At 47.1% G+C, this 25,720-nt stretch overlaps 1 protein-coding gene across 4 annotated transcripts in view; it reads left to right on the top strand.

Moving 5' to 3' along the window:
- The window catches only part of Myh11 (myosin heavy chain 11), a 98,758-nt gene that overhangs the window by 69,452 nt on the left and 3,586 nt on the right, over positions 1-25,720 (top strand). For 2 of the 4 annotated variants that reach the window (XM_029470543.2, XM_029470542.2), the window contains 22 exons: positions 1,223-1,331; positions 2,990-3,121; positions 3,210-3,416; positions 4,295-4,432; positions 5,028-5,151; positions 7,185-7,356; positions 10,375-10,587; positions 11,748-11,892; positions 13,337-13,543; positions 14,699-14,803; positions 14,894-15,046; positions 15,247-15,495; positions 17,589-17,801; positions 18,000-18,212; positions 18,445-18,606; positions 18,955-19,083; positions 19,297-19,385; positions 20,443-20,566; positions 21,404-21,612; positions 22,601-22,709; positions 22,811-22,983; positions 25,546-25,584. In XM_029470543.2, the coding sequence (XP_029326403.1) occupies positions 1,223-1,331; positions 2,990-3,121; positions 3,210-3,416; positions 4,295-4,432; positions 5,028-5,151; positions 7,185-7,356; positions 10,375-10,587; positions 11,748-11,892; positions 13,337-13,543; positions 14,699-14,803; positions 14,894-15,046; positions 15,247-15,495; positions 17,589-17,801; positions 18,000-18,212; positions 18,445-18,606; positions 18,955-19,083; positions 19,297-19,385; positions 20,443-20,566; positions 21,404-21,612; positions 22,601-22,709; positions 22,811-22,983; positions 25,546-25,576 (3,406 nt within the window). In that variant the 3' untranslated portion in view covers positions 25,577-25,584. The remainder of the gene's footprint in view (positions 1-1,222; positions 1,332-2,989; positions 3,122-3,209; positions 3,417-4,294; positions 4,433-5,027; positions 5,152-7,184; positions 7,357-10,374; positions 10,588-11,747; positions 11,893-13,336; positions 13,544-14,698; positions 14,804-14,893; positions 15,047-15,246; positions 15,496-17,588; positions 17,802-17,999; positions 18,213-18,444; positions 18,607-18,954; positions 19,084-19,296; positions 19,386-20,442; positions 20,567-21,403; positions 21,613-22,600; positions 22,710-22,810; positions 22,984-25,545; positions 25,585-25,720) is intronic. The other 2 variants (XM_021185416.3, XM_029470541.2) reach the window with 1 other exon arrangement.

Raw genomic sequence — 25,720 nt, 5'->3', positions numbered from 1 at the left:
TAAGGCTGGAGGGGTAACCCATTCAGTAGGAGGAGAAAGTGGACCTGGCTCTTATTCTCACTTCCTCGTCTAATGTGCTCAGGTTTCTCCTGAGAGCAGTCATTCCTACCTCAAGAAACTGTTAAAGGGGAGTTCATGGAACGATGCCCAGGAAGTGTGGCTGGTTTTCATTTCAGAAGTCTTAGAGTTTCAGAGGGAAGGTTCTGTGGCTGTGTCCCTAACCCCATGTCCAAATAGGATTACTAAAGCAGGACTTCAGAAGTCTCAGTGCTCTGTCTGTTCTGCTTGGTGTCAGGTGAAGATTCAGGTTCCTCAAAGGACGACACCCCAGAGAGGTCCCTTAGGGTGCCAGCACCTGGGGTGTGCGCTATCATCAAGAATAGCCCACACCACATCTGAAGAGCCCTGGTTGGGTCAAGCTGATTATCAGACAGACTCAATATGGTTAAGGCCAGATATTGGAGCAGCCTTAGTACAACAGCAGACCTAATATGTTAAATGTTATAATTAAGTTCTCTGTTGTCATCATTACTATTCTCAAAATAATTAGTCTTCCTAATAATAATGGGTATTCGTAAATGTACCCACTGCCAATGCAGCAGCTACCATAGCATAATGGGCTTACAGTCCTCATTCTGTAGCTTTGTGCTCCCCCTCCCCCTCTCCCTCCCCCTCCCGCTCCCCCTCCCTCTCCCTCTCTTGTTGTTACTGTTGTTTGTTTTTCAAGACAGGGTTTCTCTGTATGGCCCTGGCTGTCCTGGAACTCACTCTGTAGACCAGGCTGTCCCAGAACCCACAGAGATCCACCTGCCTCTGCCTCCCAGGTGCTGGGATTAAGGCCTGCACTAGCACCGCCAGCTCATTCTATAATTTTCAAACTTAGAAGCCCTTAAGAAATACAATGCTGGTTGTGTTGAGGTTTGAGATTTCTGAAGTACTACCAAGGAATAAATAGGTCTGTCAGAACTCAACAGGCACTACCAGGGGTCAGAAGGATCGCTAAGAAACGTGGCATACAACTTTCCCTTAGATGTCATCTCTAGCTTTGCAAGTTTCGCTTGCCTACTGAGAAAGGCTCTGGGAGTGGCTTGATTTCCCAAGTTCACGTTGGTACTCTGGCTCAGAAAGATCTGTCTGGAGCGAATGGGGGATGTCCTATGCAGGGACTGACAGCATGAGTCATGAGGGAAGCTCCTAATGGCTCCCTGCCTCACTTTCCCAGGGCCTTCACCAAGAGGCAGCAACAGCTGACAGCCATGAAGGTGATCCAGAGGAACTGCGCTGCCTACCTTAAGCTCCGCAACTGGCAATGGTGGCGACTCTTCACCAAAGTGAGTGATTGGCCCTACGCCTTCCAGACATCCTCCACTTCTGCAACCCCAAGCCCTACTGGGATCTAGATGTGGGGATGGAGGTGCTCCAAAGCGGCTCTGGATCTGAGGCCTGAAGACAGACCTCTCATGCAGACCTGCAAAGGTCCACCCCTTTGAATGGGTTACAGTCATGACTTAAGGCAGATCAAGGTGTTTCTGTCACCTTAAGAATCCCTCTTATTGGGCTGGAGAGATGGCTCAGTGGTTAAGAGCACTGACTGCTCTTCCAAAGGTCCTGAGTTCAAATTCCAGCAACCACATGGTGGCTCAAAACCATCTGTAACAAAAATCTGATGCTCTCTTCTGGAGTGTCTGAGGACAGCTACAGTGTACTTACATATAATAAATAAATCAATAAATCAATAAAAAAAAAGAATCCCTCTTATCACCCTAGTATAGAAACCCACTTCTCTCTGTGGCCCCTGAGAAAGTATTTATTGAGTACCTGCTGTACATACAGCAGGCGTGTGCTAGGCATCATGGTCTCTGGCTTCATGGACATGCCAGCCAACTAGAGAAGCAGATGATAGTGAACGGCACAGAAACAGATAATGGGAAACCCTGCTAAGTGTGTGAAGGCAGGCAACCATGGAGTCCACTGGCTCTGGGTGCCAGACAAGCTGGGGAAGAAGCCTAAGGGGAAGCTGGTTTCTGCAAATGTTCCCAGGAACCCACATTCCAAGGAACTATTCCGAGAAAACCATCTTCCATAATAACAAGCAGGATTCCACAGCTGCTGTGACAGAGGCCACATTTCCTTAGCAGACTCATTAGTTCAACTGTTTATGGGGATAGTGGTGGGGAACCAACAAGTAAAAATGATGCCTTTCAAAGACCAAAGTTGTAAAACACGAGCTACGAAACCTATAATTTCTAAATGATGAATCAGAAAGCTAGGATTCAGTTCAATACTTGCCTTTTTGTTCTCTTTTTTTGAGACAGTGTCCATGTAGCTCTGGCTGGTCTAGAACTCTATGTAAATCAGGCTGATTTTGAACCCACAGAGATCCTCCTGCTTCTGTCCCATCCCACAAGTTCTGGGATTAGAGTCATGCACCACCGTAGCCAACATTCAAGACTATTTTTAAACAGTGCATGCGGTGCACTGTTCTAACAGGGACTATAACCATGAAACAGCAGCAGTGAAGGATGGATGAGTAACCCACCTTCAACTCCTTTGCTTCTTTCTCTTTTCATTTTGTTCTAATAAACTGGTCTAATGAGAGGCCTGTGGATTCAGGGTGTAGCTCAAGTGCACATTACTGGGTTCAATCCCCAGCACTGAAAAAGAGAGAGAAAGAGACAGACAGACAGACAATGTAAGGTCCCTCACATTCCTCACAGCCTTCACATTTCCCATGCTAATAGTTTGGGCTTATCTGACTTGTAGAAGATATTCCTAGAAATTGTTCTAGAATATAAGCCATATCCCTGGCCTCTACCTACTGATACTAGTAGAATCTTCCATCCCAGTTTTGACATCTGATTATATCCCTGACATTGCCCAGTGTTTCCTAGATGGGTGTTGGTAAAATCATCTGTGAACCAACCTAATATTTGATGAAAATCGCTTCCTTTGGCCAAAACACTAATAATGTCTGTGTACATACACACAGGTAAAGCCATTGCTCCAAGTGACACGGCAAGAGGAGGAGATGCAGGCCAAGGAGGAGGAGATGCAAAAGATCAAGGAGCGGCAGCAGAAGGCAGAGACTGAGTTGAAGGAGCTGGAGCAGAAACACACTCAGGTACAGACAGGGGTGCAATGAGCCATGGGAGCAGAACAGCCAAGGGCTCGGCCCGCTTCCTAATCCTGCATCCTCATCCTGCATGCAGCTGGCTGAGGAGAAGACTCTGCTGCAGGAGCAGTTGCAGGCAGAGACAGAGCTGTATGCTGAGGCTGAGGAGATGCGGGTCCGGTTGGCAGCCAAGAAGCAGGAACTGGAGGAGATCCTACATGAGATGGAGGCCCGCCTGGAGGAAGAGGAAGACCGGGGCCAGCAACTACAGGCTGAGAGGAAGAAGATGGCTCAGCAGATGCTAGTAAGACATTGCAGGGGCAGCTTGTGGCCGGAATAGATTCACTAGATCCTCAGTGAAGGCATCTGATGATGCTGGAAGATGGAGGGACTGAGGTTTAGAGAACAATCTGTCCCAACCACAGAACTAAGGCAAGGACTGAATAGAAGTCTCCAGAGCCTGCTCTGTCTAATGTCTTGTCTTCTGTATGCTGACCCCCTTCCTGTTAGCAATTTGGTATTAAAGGATAATTGTGTCAGCTATTGCTCTGTAACAAAACAGCTTGAATATAGCAGCTTCAAATAATCCATATTTATCTTAGTATTCCACAACTGGGGAGGGGCTTAATTGAGTAATTCTGGCTATGACCACTCATAAGGTTAGCAAATCAAGGTTCCATTTAGGGCCAGTCATTTGAAGGCTCAACGGGCTAGAAGATCTTTGTGCCTTATTCATATGACTGTTAGCAGGAGGTGCCAGTTCCTCGGCCAATTAATGTGGCTGCTTGGGCTTCCTCTCATCATGGCTATAGACTGTCCCTAGAAGGAGGAAGGAGGAAACCATGATGACTTTCATAGTCCAGACCTCTGGGGTTACAATCTATAAGTTCCTTCTGATAGTGTTGAAAATTCCTAACCCCCACATACTCAAGGGGCCTAGTTACCTGCCTCTGGAAGAAGCAAGCATTAGAGAGTGTCCAGAGTATTGTGCCCACTCCCAGTAACAGAACACTGATATGGAGCGAGGCAGAGTAGCCTCCATGGGCTTCCATCTCCTCATTTCTTAAGGAGACAGCAAAGAACAGGGTGTATTCATCCCAGCCTCCATGCTGGCTAGCTCTAGATCTCCACTAGTGACTTCGTTCCAGCAAAGCTGTGATCCCTGTCTATCCCCCAACAAAGGACCTGGAGGAGCAACTGGAGGAGGAGGAGGCCGCCAGACAGAAACTACAGCTAGAGAAGGTCACGGCTGAGGCCAAGATCAAGAAACTGGAGGATGACATCTTGGTTATGGATGATCAGAACAGTAAACTTTCAAAAGTGAGTTAGATGTGCCAGGCTTGCCTGGGACACGGCATATCAAGCACTAACAGTGGAACCACCCCATGAAAATGGAGGACAAGCAGCCACTTCAGTTAGTAATCACACGCCAGCTGCATCCCATTAGTTCAAGCTAGGCATCAGCTCTAGGTCTTCTGTGGGCTGGGCCACTATAGATCAGGGCACTCATGGAGTAGGAAGCCAGGACCCTGCACTGTGGCTTACACTCTAGTGAGATAGAAGGAACCGTTGCCATTGTAACCAGGGTCTGGAGATGTTCACCTTGTTAGGAGCGGAACACTAGGGGATGAAGGAAGATCTCTAAGGAGGCTTTCTGGAGGATGTGGCATGAAAGAAAACTGAGGATCAATTAGAAATAGAACATTGACCTGCTGTGCAAAGGACCTGAGGCAGAGATAAGCTGCCATGAGGCAGGGATGAGACTGTCCCCTAGCTGCACATGAGTGCAGGACACACTGTCATGAGGTGAGAAGTGGACAGCGTGGGAACTTCTTCTATTCAGAACTCCTCACCTGGGATTGAAATGGGGATTTTTTTTTTTTTACCTTTTTTGTTTTCTCCCTTATCTGCAAAGGAACGAAAACTCCTTGAAGAGAGGGTCAGTGACTTGACAACCAACCTAGCAGAAGAGGAAGAAAAGGCTAAAAACCTCACAAAGCTGAAGAGCAAGCATGAGTCCATGATCTCAGAGCTGGAGGGTGAGTGGGGAAATGTTAGGTAAAATGAACTGGGCTCAAAAGACAAATACATTTCCTCTCAGATGAAGAATATAGATTTTAATATTTTGTTTTGAAATTTTTTAATTTATATTTTAAAGAAAATAGAAAATAAAATAGTGCTGTGTGAATGTATTACCATATATGGTATATGGGGTTGTGATATATGTGTACTTGTGTCTATGGTATGTGTGGTGTGTGTGGTATATGTGATAAATGTGTATGCATGTCTATGTGTGGTATATGTGTATGTGTTATATGGTATGTGTGGTGTGTGTGTGATATGTATGTGTTTCTATGTATGGTATGTGTGTGTGCAGTGTGTATATGTGGTATATATAAGTGTGTATGTATGGTATATATGTGTATGTTATGTATATGTATGGTATGTGGGGGGTGATATGTGTGTGCTTGTATGTATGATATGTGTGGTGAGTGTAATGTGTGTGATAAATGTGTATGCATGTGTATGTATGGTATATATATATGTGTGTTGTATGTACATATATATGGTATATGTGGTGTGTGTATATATGGTGTATGTGGTATGTGTATTATGTGATATGTGTATGTATGCGTGTGCAATGTGTATATGTTGTGTGTATATATGGTATGTGTGGTGTATATTGTGTGGTGTGTGTATGTATGGTGTGTGGTGTGTGTATGTATATGTATGGTATATATGTGCATATTTGTGTGTATGCACATGCATGTCACACCATGTACATGGAATATTATAAGACAACTTTGTAGAATTGGTTCTCTCCTTATACTTTGCAAAACCTGGGGATTGAACTTAGATTGTTAAGCTTGATGCAAGTGCTTTTACCTGCTAAGTCACCCTATTGGCCCTATTTTACTTTATTTTTAGAGACAGGGTCTCATGTGGCCTAGGCAGGCCTGAAACTTACTCTGTAGCCAAAGCTAGCTGTGAGTTCCTGATCCTTCTGCCTATACCTCCCAAATGCTGGTGTAACAGGTAACACTACACAGGAATACTACTATGCTGAGCTTATACAGTGCTGGAAATTGAACCCAATTGCATGCAAGATAAGCATTATCAACTGAGTTACATCCCCAGTCCAGAATCTAGATTTTAAATAAGTACATATGAATAAGACATGAAAATTGAAGGAGACATATGGAAAAGAAGGAGTGTTAAGGTGTATAGGATAGGTGGCTGAGCAAGAGAGGAAGGTTGGATAAGAGAACAAGACCTTTTCTCTCACATGGAATCACATGGAAAAAAGAAAAGCCATGAAAGCAGAAAGAAGAACTATTTGAATAAAGAAAGATGACCAAAGGAGTGGGGAAGAGGGAAAGAGAGCAACTGAGGCAAATCCAAGCCTCGATTGAGCCATCATGGGTGTCTATGAAAATGTCATCACAAAATCTACACAAAACCTGTAGAACTATTCTACACAGTCACTTTAAAAAATCCTAGCACCACACTAGGTGGCTCACAAATTCTTGTAATTCCAGATGTGCAAGATCTACCAACCTCTCCTGGCCTCCAAAGTCTCCCTCACACATGTGTGCTCACATGCTCACATATATACCCACAAAATAAATCCTTTTTTAAAAAGGATTTATTTTGTGTATATGAGTACATTGTCATTGTCTTCGGACACACCAGAAGAGGGCATCAGATTCCATTACAGATGCTTGTGAGCCTCCATGTGGTTGCTGGGAATTGAACTCAGGACCTCTAGAAGAACAGTCAGTGCTCTTAACCAATCTCTCCAGCCCCCAATAAATCTTTTTAAGAAAACAAATAAACCAGAAAAAGTCAGAAAGGAACCATTAGAAAGTCAGATTATCCTGGGAAAGAGATTCTACCTGGGCTCCACACTGTAGGAGGCACATCCTCGTAGCATTCCCCCAAGCTCGGCATTCCCTAAAGTAAACTGGAGAAGGTCTAGGGCTGAGTGTGCAGTGTCCATAGCCCAGGTAGAAAGACCCATGTTTCTTCCTGGGGGCAGCCCCCAACTGAGGTAGCTCTTGCTCTGTTACAGTGAGGCTGAAGAAAGAGGAGAAGAGCCGGCAGGAACTGGAGAAACTCAAGAGGAAACTGGAGGGTGATGCCAGTGACTTCCATGAGCAGATCGCTGACTTGCAGGCCCAGATTGCAGAGCTCAAGATGCAGCTGGCAAAGAAAGAGGAAGAGCTACAGGCAGCTCTAGCCAGGTGTGCTATGTGTACATATGTGTGTCTGTGTCTGTGTGTGTCCAGGGGCCCTTAGCATGGACGTCAATTGTCAGACCTGGTTTCCTGCAAGCTTTCTCAACTATGCTCTGACCCCTAAACCTCACATTTGATCCTCTCCCTTCCAAACTCATCTTTTCTGCGGTGCCCCTACTCCAATAGGATTGCAGCACCTGCGGTACCCAGAATTTCTCATTTGAACCCCAGTTCTGAATTCTCAGTCACCCACTGAGTTCATCTCTTGGTATCATAAACATGTCTAGGCTGGAGTGGCTTTCATCATCTCCATTCTACTCTCTCTCAAATCTTTCTGTGCATGCTAGCTTCCGCCCACACTTCTACCCACACAGCCCCAGTCACGTGTCCCTCCTAGTACCTCTCTTCTTCCTTTTTCCTGGCATTCAGTTGGCCTCAAGCCAGGGATATCACGGTTGCAAGTGACATTTATCACTCTATTAAATGTTCAGCTCGTCCCTGGAAGCATCCTCAAGGCCCCTAACCAGGTGTGCTCTCTTACCCTCACTTCTCTGGAGAGTAAAGGAGAGACCTACTCACACTGAGCAGGTCTGAGAGGCAGATCTGGGACTCAAGCCCGGGCTTCATGATTTATCTCCAGGCTCACCTCTCTTTTCTAATTTGGAGTGCATGGTAGAGCTTAGATGACTAATGAAAATATGCTGCTCAGGAACACCAGTCTATGGCAGAACAGTAGCTGGGTTACCTGGTAAGAGCCTAATCTCTCTGGGTGTAAGCACAATGACATCAAAGCACCAGCTTGTCCCTCGTCTTAGGCCTTCCCATGCATCATAGTCAAGTGGGATGGCCAAGCTGAATGTGATGTAATCCCAGCACTCTGGGGCTAAGGCAGGAGGATCATGGCTTTATGGACAGCCTAGGCTCCAAAAGCAAGATTTTCTCTTAGAACACAAAAAGATGATAGCTCCACCATGCCCCAGGAAAGAGCTCTACCTCCACTGAAGTCCTGCAGCTCTGTCATTTGGCATCATTCATGTCCCACCTGGTCCGTGATCACCACATCTGCTCTACTGGAGAGCTGACTTTTTTATGATTTTGTTGTTGTTTGAGATAATTACATTATTTTCTCCCTTCCCCTTCCTCTCTCCAACCCCTATTATACACCCCCTTGCTTTCTTTCTAATTCGTGGTCTCTTTTATTGTTGTTTTATATATATATAAGTGTATCTGTGTATATGTGTGTCATCGTCTTCGTCGTTGTCTTCTTCTTCTTCTTCTTCTTCTTCTTCTTCTTCTTCTTCTTCTTCTTCTTCTTCTTCTTCTTCTTCTTCTTCTTTTTTCGAGACAGGGTTTCTCTGTGTAGCCCTGGCTGTCTTGGAACTCACTCTTGTAGACCAGGCTGGCCTCGAACTCAGAAATCCGCCTGCCTCTGCCTCTCGAGTGCTGGGATTAAAGGCGTGCGCCACCAGTGCCCAGCTATGTGTGTCTTCTTAAATATGTAATATAAGATGTGGTTTTAATACCACTAAGAACACATGAACAAGGGTACACCATGGACCCAGTCACTGGCTGAGCAAATGAAAGAGCAGAAGTGTTCAGTGTTCACAAAGCATTTATTAAGAGTTGGAGATTGACTCAGGGCAGAGGCTTTACCTGGCACAGCACCACAAAAAAAGTGTATGTATACACACTGACTTAGGGAACAGACACCATGACCAAGGCAATGCTTATAAGGACAGCATTTAATTGGGGCTGGCTTACAGGTTTAGAGGTTCAGTCCATTATCATCAAGGCAGGAACATGGCATCTTCCAGACAGGCATGGTGCAGGAGGAGCCAAGAGTTCTACATCTTCATCTGAAGGCTACTAGCAGAATACTGGCTTCCAGGCAGCTAGGATGAGGGTCTTAAAGCCCATACCCACAGTGACACACCTACTCCAACAGGGCCACACCTTCTAATAGTGCCACACCCTGGGCCAAGTATATACAAACCATCACACACACATACACACACAAGCATAGATATACAAACACACCCTTTGGGGGGCTTTCCTGGAATCCACTATGTAATTCAGACTAACCTTGAACTCTCAGCCACTCTCCTGCTTCAGCCTCCCCAGTGTTGAGATGACTGACAGGCATTAGCACATCCAGCTCCTTTTTATTTTTGGTTTGTTTCCATTTTTTATTTTCTTGAGACGGGATCTCATTATGTATCTCAGCCTGGCTTGTAACTTGAGGTCTTCCTGCCCCAGTCTTCCTAGTACAAGGATGGCAGATGTTTGCCACCATTCCCTGTTTTAGCCTTTTTATTTAAAACGTGGTGCTCTCATCCTATGCGAATCTCCAACATCAAAAGAAGCACCTGGTTTTGGGAGGTGTGGGAGGAATGAGTTCTAACATCTTTGGTATCAGGGATCCCATCCCCTAAGCTTGACGTCCGGGGTGGGGGTGGGGGGTACAGGAGACTGAAACTCAGGACAGTACCGTCTTTATGGGCACTGGGTCAAGACCTCCAGGGACTGACCTCACAGTTTATCTTCCTTACACATTTAAATATAGTAGAACTTATGATTTTTTACAATAAGAATGAGTTCCACTGGCTGGTAAACAGAGCTCAGGACTAGGGTCTAGAAAAGGATCTGTGGTAAGCATAAGGATTAATTCTGTTGGTGGACAGTGCAAAGTACATGGAGCCTCTTTCATAGGGATGAGTTCTCTTCACTGTAGGACCAGAGCCCAAATAGTGCTCAGGATATAGGGGATCCTAATAGAAGAGCAAAGAGTCACCAGGCTGACTGAACACTTTTCACTCTGGTATTCCAGGTGACGAGCTGTCATTCATTTCCTTCTGTTGAAGAAAACAGGCCTGTGTAATTTACAATCCTTGTTTCTCCAGTGCTTTCTTTAAACTGAGCCTCCTACACTTTGAGACACTAGGAGTCAGACCCAGAACAGTTTTTGGTGGAATTGGATAGCCTGGGCTGTGGGAGTCTTAATCCTGGGTTCTCCATTCCGGGCAGGCTTGATGAAGAGATCGCCCAGAAAAACAATGCCCTAAAGAAGATTCGAGAGCTAGAGGGCCATATCTCAGACCTACAAGAGGACCTAGACTCAGAGCGGGCTGCCAGGAACAAGGCTGAGAAGCAGAAGCGAGACCTGGGGGAGGAGCTGGAGGCACTCAAGACGGAGCTGGAGGATACGCTGGACAGCACAGCTACCCAGCAGGAGCTCAGGTACTGGAAGCTGGGCCTCAGAGGCGACTGACCACAAGCAGATCTGGAACCAGTAGCCTTCCTGGTTGTGTCTAGAATATGAGTCTGTTTAATTCTACCTGCAGGAGAGTAGTAGTGCAGAATTCAAGAACAACTGAAGCATGGTAAAAGAACAGGGGTCAAAAAGGACATTTCCTTCAGTTCCATTCATAGTTAGGGTTTTAAAATAATTCCTTCCTCTGTCTGTTTGTGTGTATGTATATATATTTTATGTTAAATTTTAAAAATAACATTGATCACATTGGTCTCCAATTCAAGAGTCACTATAAGTAAACAGAAAAGACTGAACAACCATACCCCAGAGAATATGTGTTTCTGGTGAATATATGTTATTTAATAAGCATACAGATCTTTTAAACATATACTATGGGAAGGGTCTCTGTTAACTGTGACCCTGTATTCAACACCCTTTGGAGTTTGTACATGTACCAAATGTTAGTGTCACCTTTTTGTTGTTCTACCTGGCTGGAGATATAGATAGTGGCTAAAAGTCAGGCTGGCTTCATGCTGTAGCTCTGTCACAGAATGGTTAGGACCCTGTGGGTAAGCTGTTTCCCCACTTAGCCTGAAAATGGCATCACTGCCTCCTAGAGTTGATCTGAGGGTGAGATGCTATGTATGGAAAAACAGGTCCAGTTGGGGTTGATGGCTTATGCTTATAATCCTAGCACTCAGAAGTGGAGGCAGGAGGATTGTGAATTTGAGACTAGCCTAAGCTATGTAGTGAGTGAAATCCTGTCTCTAAAATAAATAAATAAACAAACAAACAAATGGATAGATAAAATCTTAGTTCAGGCCCCAGCATATAGTAAGTGCTGCATAAATCTGAGCAGTGTTAATATTTAAGGGACATCTGTAGATCACAGACACATTCTTACTCATAGCTTGTATGATGGTTTGCTACCCTTGAGAAGTTCTGGGAGCAGATAACACCCTCCCCATTTCACAGCTGAGACAAAACTGTAGGACTAGAGAGGTTAGGCAGGTTGCTTGTAGGGCACACAGCAAGGGAGGACTTCAGCTCTGGGTTCCAGGAGACCTCTTATCCCCTTGCACAGTACTGTCACAGGCAAACCTCTGTCTCCTGCCTAAGTGTCAACCACTGTGTTCTTTTCCCCTAGAGCCAAGAGGGAACAGGAGGTGACAGTGCTGAAGAAGGCCCTGGATGAGGAGACGCGGTCCCATGAGGCCCAGGTCCAGGAGATGAGGCAGAAGCACACACAGGCAGTGGAGGAACTCACAGAGCAGCTGGAGCAGTTCAAAAGGGTGCGTGCTCAGGAGATACCCCAGAAACCACGTCATGATGGCAGACTTCACCCACTCTTGTCTAGAACGTTGGAATTTGAAATGCTCCCAAAAAACCCTAGAGCTTTCTGTGTGTTACAAGTAAAAATTCCTACCGGTGCATTCATGAGATGGTCACCGTCAGAATTCAAGTATACCAAGTTAATTGATAAAGTGATCTTCAGGCCATGCAGACGGTGTCTATGAAAAGCAGGCAAGTCATGTTCAGTCTGAGTCCTGTGGCTCCATTCCCCACGCTGCTTCTTTACATTCAAATACAAATATCCTACAACTCAGAGAGCTGTGAGATCCATGGTTCTCAGATTTACAGAAATTGTGTACCCTAGATATATATCATGTGGGGGGCGGGGGCGAGATGATCTGGAAGCAGGTGGTTTGCCTGGGTTCCAGGAGCCACATGGTTTTCTCTTCTTCTATTCTCCTCACTAGTTCAAGTCCATCTCTTTTTCCTGTTTTTTTATCCACTCTTTTTCCTTAGGTGACTCATATATATATATGAGCTGGTTAGGTAAAATAACTTGATCACAGAAATATCAGGGCAAATTAGACAATGAATGCAAAAGAAAAATGAGAAAGTGATGGCAACCAGACCAAAGGGAGATGGGCTGCGGCATGAACAGCAGCCACTACCTAGATCTGGCTGGTTTCTGCCTTGGGGGAAGGTATAACTTCTGTTTCTAGGTCTTTAGTTTGTTCTTTGAAAGTCAGAATTATTGAAATACGCAAAATTGTTGAAACATGTAAAATTATTGAAATACGTAAACAGACCACATACACACACGTGCACGCGCATACACACACACACTTTTCTTATGTTTAAACAGAGTCTCATTCTATAGCCTAGGTTGTCTTAGAACTCACGGTAATCCCCCAGTTTCAGCTGGAATGCTGGGAATACAGACGTGAGCCACCATGGCCTGCCTCCCTTTTTTTTCTCTTTCCCCTTGTTTCTTTCTCTCTCTCACCCTCTTCCCTCCTCTCTCTCTCTCTTCTTTGAGACATGATTTCACTAGGTAACTCAAGCCTCACATTCAGGATTCTACTACTGAGTGCTGGGATTAGAGATCTATGCCACCATACCTGGCTAAATTTACCAACTTTAAGTGTACCTTTCAATGCATTTTAACAAATGTGGCCATCTGAGCAAAGTGCCACAGTCACAACATGAAGTTGTTTAAAAAACAATCTGGGAATTCAGATTTTTTCTGGAAATGTCCTAAAATTTGGTAACCTATACAGAACAGGCCTCAGGGACATGGGTATGTTTTGATTTGATTCCTATAGTTCGGAAACTAGAATTTCAAGAGTCCTGCATATGTTCTATGCACCCCTCCTCCCTTCCCTTGGACTGGGAGTGGGGCAGGGAGAGGAGACAAGCCCACCCCCTCTCTACTTCCCTTGACAGGCCAAGGCAAACCTGGACAAAAGCAAGCAGACACTGGAGAAGGAGAACGCGGACCTGGCTGGGGAGCTGCGTGTCATGGGCCAGGCAAAGCAGGAGGTGGAACACAAGAAGAAGAAGCTGGAGGTGCAGCTGCAGGATCTGCAGTCCAAGTGCAGTGATGGGGAGCGTGCCCGGGCTGAGCTCAGTGACAAGGTCCACAAGCTACAGGTGAGGGCAGGCAGCACGACCAAGCTGCTGCTCACTAGCTGCCTGAAAGCTGGCTCCTCGGGATGCATCCTTGTATTCCCGTGTCAATTCTTCTTGTCAAAACTTCATGCATACACTTGATGAACATGTATTGAGCACCTACTGTATACCAGACACTGTGCTTCATCCTTAGACAAAAGATCAAGGAAGATTACAGATTATCTCTGTCCCATCTGAACTCCAGTCTGGTGGGGTGGGAGAGATGGTCACAAACACAAAGAGAAAATCTAGGAGACACACATAATATTTAAGGGCAAATATAGGACAGCCTGGAGTGCAGGGGTGGAGTGGGGTCAGGAAAGGCTGCCCTTAGGAGGTCTAACACTCAGATGCATATGTATGCAGAAGGTATAGCATATGCAAAGGCCCGTGGTAAGGGAAGAAGTCAAGGTCCAGCAGTGCTGACAAGTTGAGAGAAGAAATGGTATAAGAACAGGACCAGAGAGAGCTGTGGCCAGACTACAAAGGGCCTGATGCCCCAGTCAGATGTATGTGGTGTTTGCCCCCAAGTAACAGAGGTAGCTGAAGCTGATGAATGACAGGGTCTGATTATCTTTGGTTTCTAGCTTCGAAGACGCATTTGACCTGAGTTCCCATTCCCAAAGAATGGTCCAAAATTCGATGAATATTTCCTGTGTTCACAAGCTGGGACAAGGGAGCAGGGAAACACCATGGTTGTCATTCCCTGCAGTTGAGAACAGATGGCCATGAAAGTTATGAGAAGGCAGTGAGCAGGACCTGTCTACAGTTGTGCCGTGTGTGTTTCTTCTCTAGTGGCTAGGAGTGCTTTCAGTACTGGAACTCTCAGATCTGCAGCTCATCTCTGCCAACCTTGGTAGGGATTTGGAACCCAATAAAGTAGATTCTAACTGAACCTAGTCTATACAGTGGAAGGGTCTAGAACAGAGTGTAGGGCCAGCATTCCTAGCTTGTAGCTGATGTGTTCCAGAAGGGTCCACAGTTGCCCCTTGCCTCCTGTGTATTTTCTGTCACCGGGTACCACAGGTCCTATCCCACAAAAGTGTGTGATGTATTCTGCATGAAAAGGGCTCCTCTTGCTGATCTGTGATTTGAGTTTCATCTCCCTGGTCTCTTACTCTCCCCCATCCCCTCCAGAATGAAGTGGAGAGTGTCACTGGCATGCTCAATGAGGCAGAGGGCAAAGCCATCAAACTGGCCAAAGATGTGGCTTCCCTTGGATCCCAACTTCAGGACACCCAAGTGAGTATTGTACTGCACCATCTAGGAGACCTGGAGTGCCTCTGTCCTAGGGGGCATCCCTGGGACCACCATGTGTGTTCTCTCTTGTAGGAGCTGCTCCAAGAAGAAACCCGGCAGAAGCTCAATGTGTCTACCAAGCTGCGTCAGTTGGAAGATGAGAGGAACAGCCTGCAGGACCAGCTGGATGAGGAGATGGAGGCTAAGCAAAACCTGGAGCGTCATGTCTCCACACTGAACATTCAGGTGTGCCAGCATGCTGGGGTCCACAGTGAGTCTTCTCCTCACCTCCAGGGTTCATTGGGACTCCTCTTTTCTCTGGGGTCCCCATGGGTCTCCTCTGGGCCTGTATGGTTTATTTGTTCAGTAGCTCCCTCAACTGTTGGATTTCCTCAGTGATGAGGAAGAGAGTTCACGTCTCAGGTTGCCACTCTTGGCCATTCCAGCTCTCAGACTCTAAGAAGAAGCTGCAGGACTTTGCAAGTACCATCGAGGTCATGGAGGAGGGGAAGAAGAGGTTACAGAAAGAGATGGAGGGCCTCAGCCAGCAGTATGAGGAGAAGGCGGCTGCCTATGACAAACTGGAGAAAACCAAGAACAGGCTCCAGCAGGAGCTGGATGACCTGGTCGTGGACTTGGACAACCAGCGGCAACTGGTATCCAATCTGGAAAAGAAGCAGAAGAAATTTGACCAGGTAGGGCTGAAAGCTCACTGCCCTTCACACAGTTCTGTGCCACACTGCGGAGGTGCTGGGAATCTGAGTCTCATCTGGACTTTGCTGGACACTGTGGAAGGCTATCTTGTCTCATCTTAGGTGGCCATGACATAGGAGGGCTGCTAGGTCAGGGCATGAACACATCAGAATGCTTAACATTGAGAATTTTCTAGATACAAGCACTGTGAAACCTGCTGACAGACATAGCCTCAGGGCTGGCACGAGCTCTAATAAAGTGAGGGTCATTTATCTCTTCCACTCACTGGATACTGAGGAGCACTGCTGGGTGTTCTAAGTAACTCTAAGCATCATTTTTTCGAACACATTATTTAATTTCTACGCTTTTTTTTTTTTGATATGGTCTCCTGTTGACCAGGTTGGCCTTGAACTCACTGTGTAGCCATAGTTGGCTTTGAACTTCTGAACTTATAATCCTCCTGCCTTTGGAATGCTGGGATCACTGGTGTGCCATTGTCAATTTTGTGTAATACTGGAGACTGGACTCAAAGTAGGCAAACACTCTCAAACCGAGGCCCAGGCCCTTCCCTCAAAATGTATCCTTGGTAATACCACTTTCCCCGATGCAGTCACTGCCAGACTCAATCATTAACACTGTGCTACATGCCTTTGGCCCTACTTTTTTTTGGGGGGCAGGGGATAGTGGGGAGAGGGTCTTACTATGTAACTCTATCCGGTCTAGAACTCATAGTGTAGACCAAGATGATCTCAAACTTACAGAGATCTGCCTGCCCCCAGCTCCTGAGTGCTGAGATTAAAGGTGTATACATTTATAATAAAGATGAATCACAGTAACCCATCATATTTCATTTTTTGGGTGCATTTCAAAGCAAATTAAAGATATCTATGCCCTTCTCCCTTAACATTTAACATTGCATATTAAAAGATACTCAGGCTAGTGAGAGATAGCTTACTGCCAAGATCTTGCTTCCAAGATTCATGACCTAATTTCAGCTCTTAAAACCTATTTGGTAGAAGTAGATACCAGACTTCCACAATTTGTCCTCTGATCATCATGTAGCGCATGCACACACACATACACACACACATACACGCACACACACATAAATAAATAAATGTAAAAAAAAAAAAAGACTTGTACTTAAAAAAATAGTTTTGCAGCAAGGCATGGTGGCACAGGCCTGAAATTCTGAGTCTCAGGAAGATGAGACACAAACATTATGAGTTTAAAGCTAGGCTGCATAGCAAGACTTTGTCTTGAAACACTAATATTAAGCATTATTATTTTCTACCTTTGAGATAACTTTACATATGCTGTGATGAACACATCCTTCAAATGTGCAGTCATGCTGTTCCGATAAATGTTCCTGTTATGACCCAAATTCCTAAATACTATCTCTAACATAGTCTACCCATACTTATTAAACTTGATTTTATTTACACACAATATGGGGTTATTCTAAAACTCAGTTTACAGATTGTGTCATGAGCCCAAATATTAGAGATTCAGGGGCTACTGTGTCTCTTGACAGGCCTCACCATGTCAGGGACACCCCAGTTCCTCCCTTTCTCGGCAGCCATTCCACTCTGGTCTCATTTTCCATTAGAGGGCCAGAAGTGATTTCCACTGCCTTCCTGTTGATATTCTGTGGGGTTTGGTGTCACCTGTGGTGTTAGGAGGTCCCTGGTACTCATTTGTCTGCTGATTTTTGCAAGTCTAGGTTTAGGTGCCAGTCTGTAATGCACCGCTCTCTTCTCCATCAGATGAGAATTGGGTTAAGATGCAACAGCTGTCTTTGACTTTTATCCAAGTATGTGCATAACCATACACCCTGCGTATGGTGCACGGGGTAACTTTGTAAGAAAGATACTTGTGGCCATCCCCCTCAAAACTTCAATGCCACACTGTCCTCAGTAGCAGGATGTGCTATCCCCAATGGGCAGTGAGAAAGTAAAGTGTCCTAACTGACCACGTGTGTCTAAATTGCTTGTACTTCCACTAGGCACATTCATATGACCAGGTCTTTTTCACATCTGGAGTTTGGTGAGCCTCCGGTGTGCTGGGTACGCCTCTGAGCTCTGTGTTCTTTCAGTTGTTAGCTGAGGAGAAGAACATCTCCTCCAAGTATGCGGATGAGAGAGACCGAGCTGAAGCAGAGGCCAGGGAAAAGGAAACAAAGGCTTTGTCTCTAGCCCGGGCCCTGGAGGAAGCCCTGGAAGCCAAAGAAGAGCTGGAGAGGACCAACAAGATGCTCAAAGCTGAGATGGAAGACCTGGTCAGCTCCAAGGATGATGTAGGCAAGAATGTAAGTAGTTCTGCATCTCACCAATGGGTACATCAGTCTGGTGTGGGCACGAGAAGCCAGGGAACAGCAACTGGGGCTGAGCCATCAGGGGCCAAGTCAGACCCTGGAGGTCAAAGCCACCGCTCTGGCCTCACAAGCCTCTATTCCATGAGGGTAAAGCTTCCCTTGAGCAAAGGCTCTGCTCGTTCTGCTTACCAGGTGCATGAACTAGAGAAGTCCAAGCGTGCCTTGGAGACCCAGATGGAAGAGATGAAAACCCAGCTGGAGGAATTGGAGGATGAGCTGCAGGCCACTGAGGATGCCAAGCTGCGGCTAGAGGTCAACATGCAGGCCCTCAAGGGCCAGTTTGAACGTGATCTTCAGGCTCGGGATGAACAGAATGAGGAGAAGAGGAGGCAGCTACAGCGGCAGGTGAGCCAGCTCCCATCTGTGACTGGGGACAGCCCCATCTTCCATTCCCACTTGCTGACAAGATCCATGACCTAAATTCAGCCCCTAAAACCTACCTGCTGGAAGCAATGGGTATCCCAGCTCCCAGGAACACACATCAGGTTCTGCCGAGTCTCTGGGAGCTCAAGGAGTGGCCAAGTGAGCCGGGGCTCTGAGGCCATCCTTGTAGCTTGTACCCCTCTTCCTGGCGCAGCTGCATGAGTATGAGACAGAACTGGAAGATGAACGGAAGCAGAGGGCTCTGGCGGCGGCAGCTAAGAAGAAGCTGGAAGGGGACCTAAAAGACCTAGAGCTCCAGGCTGACTCAGCCATCAAAGGGAGGGAGGAAGCCATCAAGCAGCTTCGAAAACTGCAGGTTGGTGATGCTGTGTTGAGGGAGGAGGGGATGCAGTTGGAGGAAGAGGCAGCTCCCCAGGCCTGGTGCATCAGTGTAGAGACTTCAGGAAGCAACGGGCTTCTATCAGAGGTGTAGGTTAGCAGCTGACTCTGTGCCAGTATTTAGCTATAGGTGGTTGGTTTTCTGAGTGGGGCACTGTTGCTGGGCTCTTGTTCACTCCCTTCAGTTCACATGGAGTATTCTGCCACTGGAGAACTGGGGCCCAGCCAAGTACCAGGGATTCACCAAGATAAACTGGAAATTCCAAGGGGTTGGTAAGTCTCTCTGTGCAGAGCCAGGTGAGTAAAGTGGACCTTGCTTGTGCAGGCTCAGATGAAGGACTTCCAAAGAGAGCTGGAAGATGCCCGTGCCTCCAGGGATGAGATCTTTGCCACCTCAAAAGAGAATGAGAAAAAAGCCAAGAGTCTGGAGGCAGACCTCATGCAGCTCCAAGAGGTATAGACTTGCCCTGCTGGCAACAGCCACTCACAGTGCTGTGGTGGGACCCTCAGGCCCAGGCACCCAGATTTCCTTCCTTCCTGTCAGCATCTTTCTGAATGAGTGGATCTCCCTCACACAAAGAGCATAGGGAGCCTCCCTGAGCTCAGAAGGGGAGCTGCACGTCAACTGTGCAGGAGCAGGATAGCTAGAGCCTCTCTCCTGCTTCAGGACCTGGCAGCAGCTGAGAGAGCTCGCAAGCAAGCTGACCTGGAGAAGGAGGAGCTGGCTGAGGAGCTGGCTAGCAGCTTGTCAGGAAGGTAAGGATATAAAAGAGGCAACTGGATTTGGGGTGTGAGAACAACCAGCCTGAATGAATGTACCCCTGAAGCCCCCACTTCAATGATAGCAAACCCAATGCTCACTGAGCCCTGGCAGGACAGACCCATGCTGGGAAAAGGATTGACCTCGGGGCTTTCCCACCTACTGGTTTGGAAACGTGGCACTTCATTCTGAGTGAGTAGTGGCAGGGGCAAAGAACATCAGAGGTGATTGTTCCCACCTCATCCTGGCTTTGCTCATCTGTCTGTGTGAGTCCCAGCTGTGTTATGGCTCAAATACTCAACAGATGTTTAAAGGAGAAAGCTTATTTTAACTCATGGTTTCAGAGGATTCAGCCCAAGGCTTTGCTGATCCTTAGGCTAGTACAGAGCATCATAGTGACAGGTGCACACTGAAGAGGCTGTTCACTTCAAGGTAGACAGAAAACAGTGTGAATCGAGAAGGGAGTGGAGGGGGGCTGGAGAGATGGCTCAGCGGTTAAGAGCACTCACTGACTGCTCTTCCAGAGGTCCTGAGTTCAATTCCCAGCAATCACATGGTGGCTTACAACCATCTGTAATAGGATCTGATGCCCTCTTCTGATGTGTCTGAAGACAGCTACAGTGTACTCATATACATAAAATAAATAAATCTTTAAAAAAAATTTTTAAATCACATTAAAAAAAAAAAGAAGTGGAGACCCCAAGCATACAAGTCCCTGTCCCTCCTGTCCTTCCAACAAGCCTTCATTTACTGCTTTTCACCATCCAGGAATTCTATCATGTTCTGAAGCCACCACAGAATGGATCCACTTATTAAGCCAGAACCTCAGAATCTAGTCATTTACCAGAGTCGATCAGTTGATAACCAAGCCCCCAGTGCATGAGCTTGTGAGGGACATTTCCCATTCAAACCATGATACAGGTGACTGTGGGTGACTCTAGTCTCCCTTGAGCTTGTTTGAATGAGGGCCACCTGAGACAACACCTTTCCAGGGAGAGAGGCCTAAGACTGGGGAAGGCCCATGGGTCCCCAAAGCAGCTTCATTCCCTCTAGGAATACACTGCAGGATGAGAAGCGCCGCCTGGAGGCAAGGATCGCCCAACTAGAGGAGGAGCTGGAGGAAGAGCAGGGCAACATGGAGGCCATGAGTGACAGAGTGCGCAAGGCCACGCTGCAGGTAGGAGGACATACTGAGGTTAGAGTGAGGGGAGAGGGAGGGAACACCTACTCAAGCCATTTAAGTTAACACAGAGGGCTCAGGAAGGAGCCTGACCCTACCTAACCTTTTAGCTCTGGGTAGTTGCTTCTGCCCTGTGCAGGATACCTGTATTGGGCACTTAGCCACTGGACTCAAAATAAGCACCTGAGGGCTATGGTGAGGCAAGACCACTTGGCCATATCCCCCAACTGGAAGGGCAGAGGGCCTTGGGTTTCCTGAAACAGGATCTAGGTGTAGCCCAGCACTGGCTAAGCAGCATGCACCACAGGTATGCTCTGTGTTAGCTCCAGGGCTTGAGGAGAAAGAGAAGAGACCCAAAAATAAGGCACAGGGTCCTTCTTCCTTCGTGTCTCTGTGTGTCGTGCTTGTTTCTGACTGTGGTCTTCAGAAAACTAAATAGACCCATAGGGTCTTCTGTTAGCCAGCATCATCGTGTTTACTCCACCATTTGGCCATGGTGAACAGCACTGGTATTTTTCCTCACTGCTCTTTGCCCAGTCCCAAGAGTCCTTGGTGCCACTTGGTAGAAGCTTCTTCAGCATCTCTGGATGGGTGCCAGGGGCCATCTGTAGCCCCTCAGGGTCTGGGCTAGGGAGCATGGGCAGAACAGAACAGGTTTCTGGCTCAGTCTAGATGACACAGGAGGCTTCTGAGCCGAGACTGGAGATGACAATGAATGGGTAGAAAACGAGAGAGGAAGCAGGTGCTCTGGCCTTAGGGAACAATGGTGGTAGACTTGTTCTGATCCCCACCTCGTGGTATGCCTTCTGCCTCGTGGCCATTTCTCTTCCCCAGGCTGAGCAACTGAGCAATGAGCTGGCCACAGAACGCAGCACGGCTCAGAAGAATGAGAGCGCACGGCAACAGCTGGAGCGCCAGAACAAGGAACTGCGAAGCAAGTTACAGGAGGTAGAAGGTGCTGTCAAAGCCAAGCTCAAGTCCACTGTTGCGGCGCTGGAGGCCAAGATTGCACAGCTGGAGGAGCAGGTTGAACAGGAGGCCAGGTATGGGGGCTCCAGAGATCCAGCTTTCTGGAGACCAGGAAGGAACACGTGGGGAATCACCCTAAGAGCCTCATGGCCTAGAGTATGACAGTGGAGTGTGTGACTATGGCCACAGGGCAAGGATGTACTGAGCCTGCCTCTGGTTGAGAGTAACCCCTCAAAATGTTAGTTGCTGTTAGAATGGTGACGGTCCTCTAGACATAAGCCAGTCCTTGTGGGAGCTCCCAGGCTTTTCTTAACCTCCCCCTGCCTCTAGGGACATGAAAGGCCCACCAGCAGGCCACAGACACAGGAAGGCTCCCCTGCCTGATCATGGGTCACTGCATCTTTGCAACCTAATGTTTTAAAGATTCTGTGCTATTTATACCACCTTTCCAGATGATTCACACACTTTTGTGGTTTTTAATTTACCTGTATATATATAATGATCATTTGTATCACCTCCAAAAAACAAAACAAAAACAAGAACAATAAAAACCCACGACTCTGTCCTTCTTTCCTTCCTTGTCATCCCCAACTTCAACCATCTGCTTTGTCACCATGGAGTGGCTTATGCTGAATGTATCAGTTACTTTTCTCATTGTTGTGACCAACTACCTGACAGAGCAACTTAATATAGGAAGGGTTTGTTTTGCCTCAGTTTCCAGTCTGTCGCGTGGGAAAGGCACAGTGGAGTAGCTCGGTTTGGGGTTAGCACCTGTAACTGCTGCTTCTCTCATCTTGATGGATCAGGAGTCAGGGAGTTTGGGCTGAATCAGAGGCAAATATTACCTTTAAGTCCCTCCTCCACTGACCCATCCTGCTAGCTAGGCCACATCACAAAGGTTCTACAACTGTGCCAACTTTCTTTATTCTACATCTGGCTGATTCTTGGAATGGCTCTTGAATCTGGGGTTCAAGGAAGCCGGGATGCCATGTCTTGGTTAACATGACAATTACAAGAATGCCATCTCAACTGGAAACCTCCTCTCTTTTCTCCCCATGACAGAGAAAAACAGGCAGCCACCAAGTCACTGAAGCAAAAGGACAAGAAGCTAAAGGAGGTCCTGCTGCAGGTGGAGGATGAGCGCAAGATGGCAGAGCAGTACAAGGAGCAGGTAACCACAGTCGGTGCCTCTTCCTGGCTGTCCTGGTCTCGCCTGGTGCTTCATGACCCCTTATGCTGACCTTTGCTGACACATTGTCCTGTCCTTGGCAGGCAGAGAAAGGAAACACCAAGGTCAAGCAGCTGAAGAGGCAGCTGGAAGAGGCAGAGGAGGAGTCCCAACGCATCAATGCCAACCGCAGGAAGCTGCAGCGAGAGCTAGATGAGGCCACGGAGAGCAATGAGGCCATGGGCCGTGAGGTGAATGCCCTCAAGAGCAAACTCAGGTGAGGAGCCAAGGTAGCTGGAAGGGCCTCAGCAGCTAGAGTACCTGCCCTGAACCCATGCGTCAGTTCCCCTGCATCCCTGTACTCAACAACGCCTTTTAACATCCTCCCACCTTTGTGATTCACTGAACATTTTTATTAGCATTGGAGCAGGCATAGAGCTAAGCAGGGCACAGCCTCTGAGAAACTCATCTCTTATCCTTTAACCCATATGTCCCACTCCCTCCTGTGTGGAAGAGGTGGAGGAAGATGCCATCTCTTGAAGCCTGTTGGGCATTGCAGGATGAATGACTACCAACCCTTTCTTCTTATCCTTCTCTGAACCTTCTCTTTCAGGTTCGCACACTGCTGTGTCAGGTAGGGTTGGTGTCAGGTGCCTAGCAGGCCCATCTACCCAGCATTGTGACAACTACAAATGTCTCTAGAAGTTGCCAGGTATCTCCTTGTGAAGATGCCCTGCCCACGCTATTGTGGGGACTAGGTTTGGTTCTCTTGCTCAGGGCTGCCTCCTTCTCTGTACCCCGTCATTCTGGACATTCTGGTCTTCCAGCCTCTCTTCACTCCTCTGTTCTCTGTGATTCTCATATCCCATGAGACTTGCTTTCTGTCCCTTGATCTTGCTATACTCTGGGATGTGATGAGAGACTCTAGACTCCAACTGTACTGTGGGCATCCTGACAGTTGGAGCTACCTATCTAGCTCTGTGGTATTTGCTCCTCCACATTTCCTTCCCCAGTGGCCCCAAGTTCCTTTCCATGGTCAACGTTCACCTGCCCCTATGCACCTCCTCAGCAACCCGAAGCCCTCTCTTCTCTTGTTTTGCTGCCTTCATTTGGCTGGTACCCAGTCCAGCCTTAACCTAATACCTTCTGCACAGCCAAGACACAAATAAGCCAGATGATACTCCCAACTGCTGCTTCCATTCTGAGTGTGCTGATAACCACTGAAATCACCCCAATAAGTGATCTCTCATCTCCATCTCACTTCCCACTGATGTTCTCACTTGTTTTAACTGGAAAGCAGGAATGATCGTGAAATTCACACCATCTTTCCCCTACACCTGCCCTGACATCTGTGCTGAGCTACGTGGAAGAGCCAAGGCCTTGTTAAACCTGGTCCTCATCTGCTTTGCATGCCCAGCATGTGTCTGGGCACTGCCTCACTCTCCCTCAGTTATTCCAATGAGTGAAACTCTAGCCCTGCTCCTCTGCCACGCCTGTCCACACACAATGTTTGGGTAGCATCAATCACCCTTCTTTAGACCACACCATGGCCTTTGGTAGAGTGACCATCACAGGACCTCTTGTTGGATACACACTTTCTCTGGGCCTTACAGGGCCCACTCATCTGACTGCCCATCTTTCTCTGTCAAAAACCCACCATGTATTGGACTGCCCAGGCTCCATCTTGGTCCCTTTTTCATCTTTCTACTTCTAACGTGATCCATCTTGAAAGGAGCCTCCAATCCCTCAAGACGACAATGTGTCCTACTCAACAGACTAGAAACCATCCTTTTCAATTTCTCCACTCTAGTAGGACTGTAAGAGAAGTTCCAGCACAGAGAGCTCAGTGCACAGGCCCCATTTCCACAATGACCTGAAGAAAGTGGGGCTTGTGCCCTCTGCTGGAGGATAGTCACCTCAGCTATCTGAGGTCTCTCTTACACTTAATGGCTTTTGGGGATTGTATTGACCATCTCTGCGGGTTCTACCCCACATGCTTGATCTAAGGTGGTACAGGCCAAGATAGAACCAAATCCTTTTGAGGTGTCAGTATGTACTATATTCTCTAAGTCTAGGTCCACAGAAACATGAACTCATACACTAGAGCTGTGTGAGGTTGGCAAACCCTAACAAAAGACAAGAAATCAATCAGCAAGTTTTAGTGCTGCTGGCCAGGTAAATGGCCTTTTACATGCCACAAGCATTTCCCATGTTGCCCATCACTTCCCACTTAGTGCCATCAAAGGTAACAGAGACCAAGCTAGGACAGTGGCACACTTGGTTAAAGGACTTGTTTTTTAGCACAAGGACCCAAAGTTAATCCTGTAAGCAAGTTGGGTAGAGTGGCACATTTTTGTACCCCCAATGCTGGGGTGGCAGAAACAGGAGAATTCCTGGGACTTCCAGCCAGCTAGCATAGTCCAATTAGTGAACTCTAGGCCAGTGAGACCCTGTCTGAAAAATACAAGGTAGGCAATGTTCATGAAGACGACACCCACACACATGCATTCTGGTCTAACACGGATCTTTCAGACTGGGTTTTGTTTTTTGTCTTTTTTTTTTTTTTTTTTTTTTTTTTTTTTTTTTTTTTGTGATGCCTCTTTACCTTTATGCAATGCTGGAACTTCTAAGTGTTTCTCAAGTGACTCAGGAGGAAGGAAGTTTAAATGGTGTCTGTCCTTATTTAGAGTGTCAGCTTCTCCAGGCTGGCTCTCTGGTTCATGTTGACTGAGAAGTACCTTTCATTACTTGATTGAAGCTGAAGCTAGTGCCCTTAACATAGTTAACTGGCTCCTTCCCAAGTGTGGATGGTAACCTCTGGGGACTCTCTCTGTTTCAGAGGGCCCCCCCCACAGGAAACTTCGCAGTGAGCCACCAGGTACCTTGTGCCTCCAGCTTTACAGCTCGTGTGTCACACTGTCCCTTATATCTCTGTACCCGGCACCCCTTCCTTTGTCCCCATCCCTCTGTGCCCCGCACCCCTTCCTTTGTCCCCATCCCTCTGTGCCTTGCAC

Source organism: Mus caroli, unplaced genomic scaffold (assembly GCF_978045245.1).
Source record: "Mus caroli unplaced genomic scaffold, Mus_caroli_1 scaffold_17, whole genome shotgun sequence".
Lineage (NCBI taxonomy): Eukaryota > Metazoa > Chordata > Mammalia > Rodentia > Muridae > Mus > Mus caroli.
Note: the sequence above shows the minus strand (reverse complement) of the source record. Positions and strands in the feature narration are given on the sequence as shown.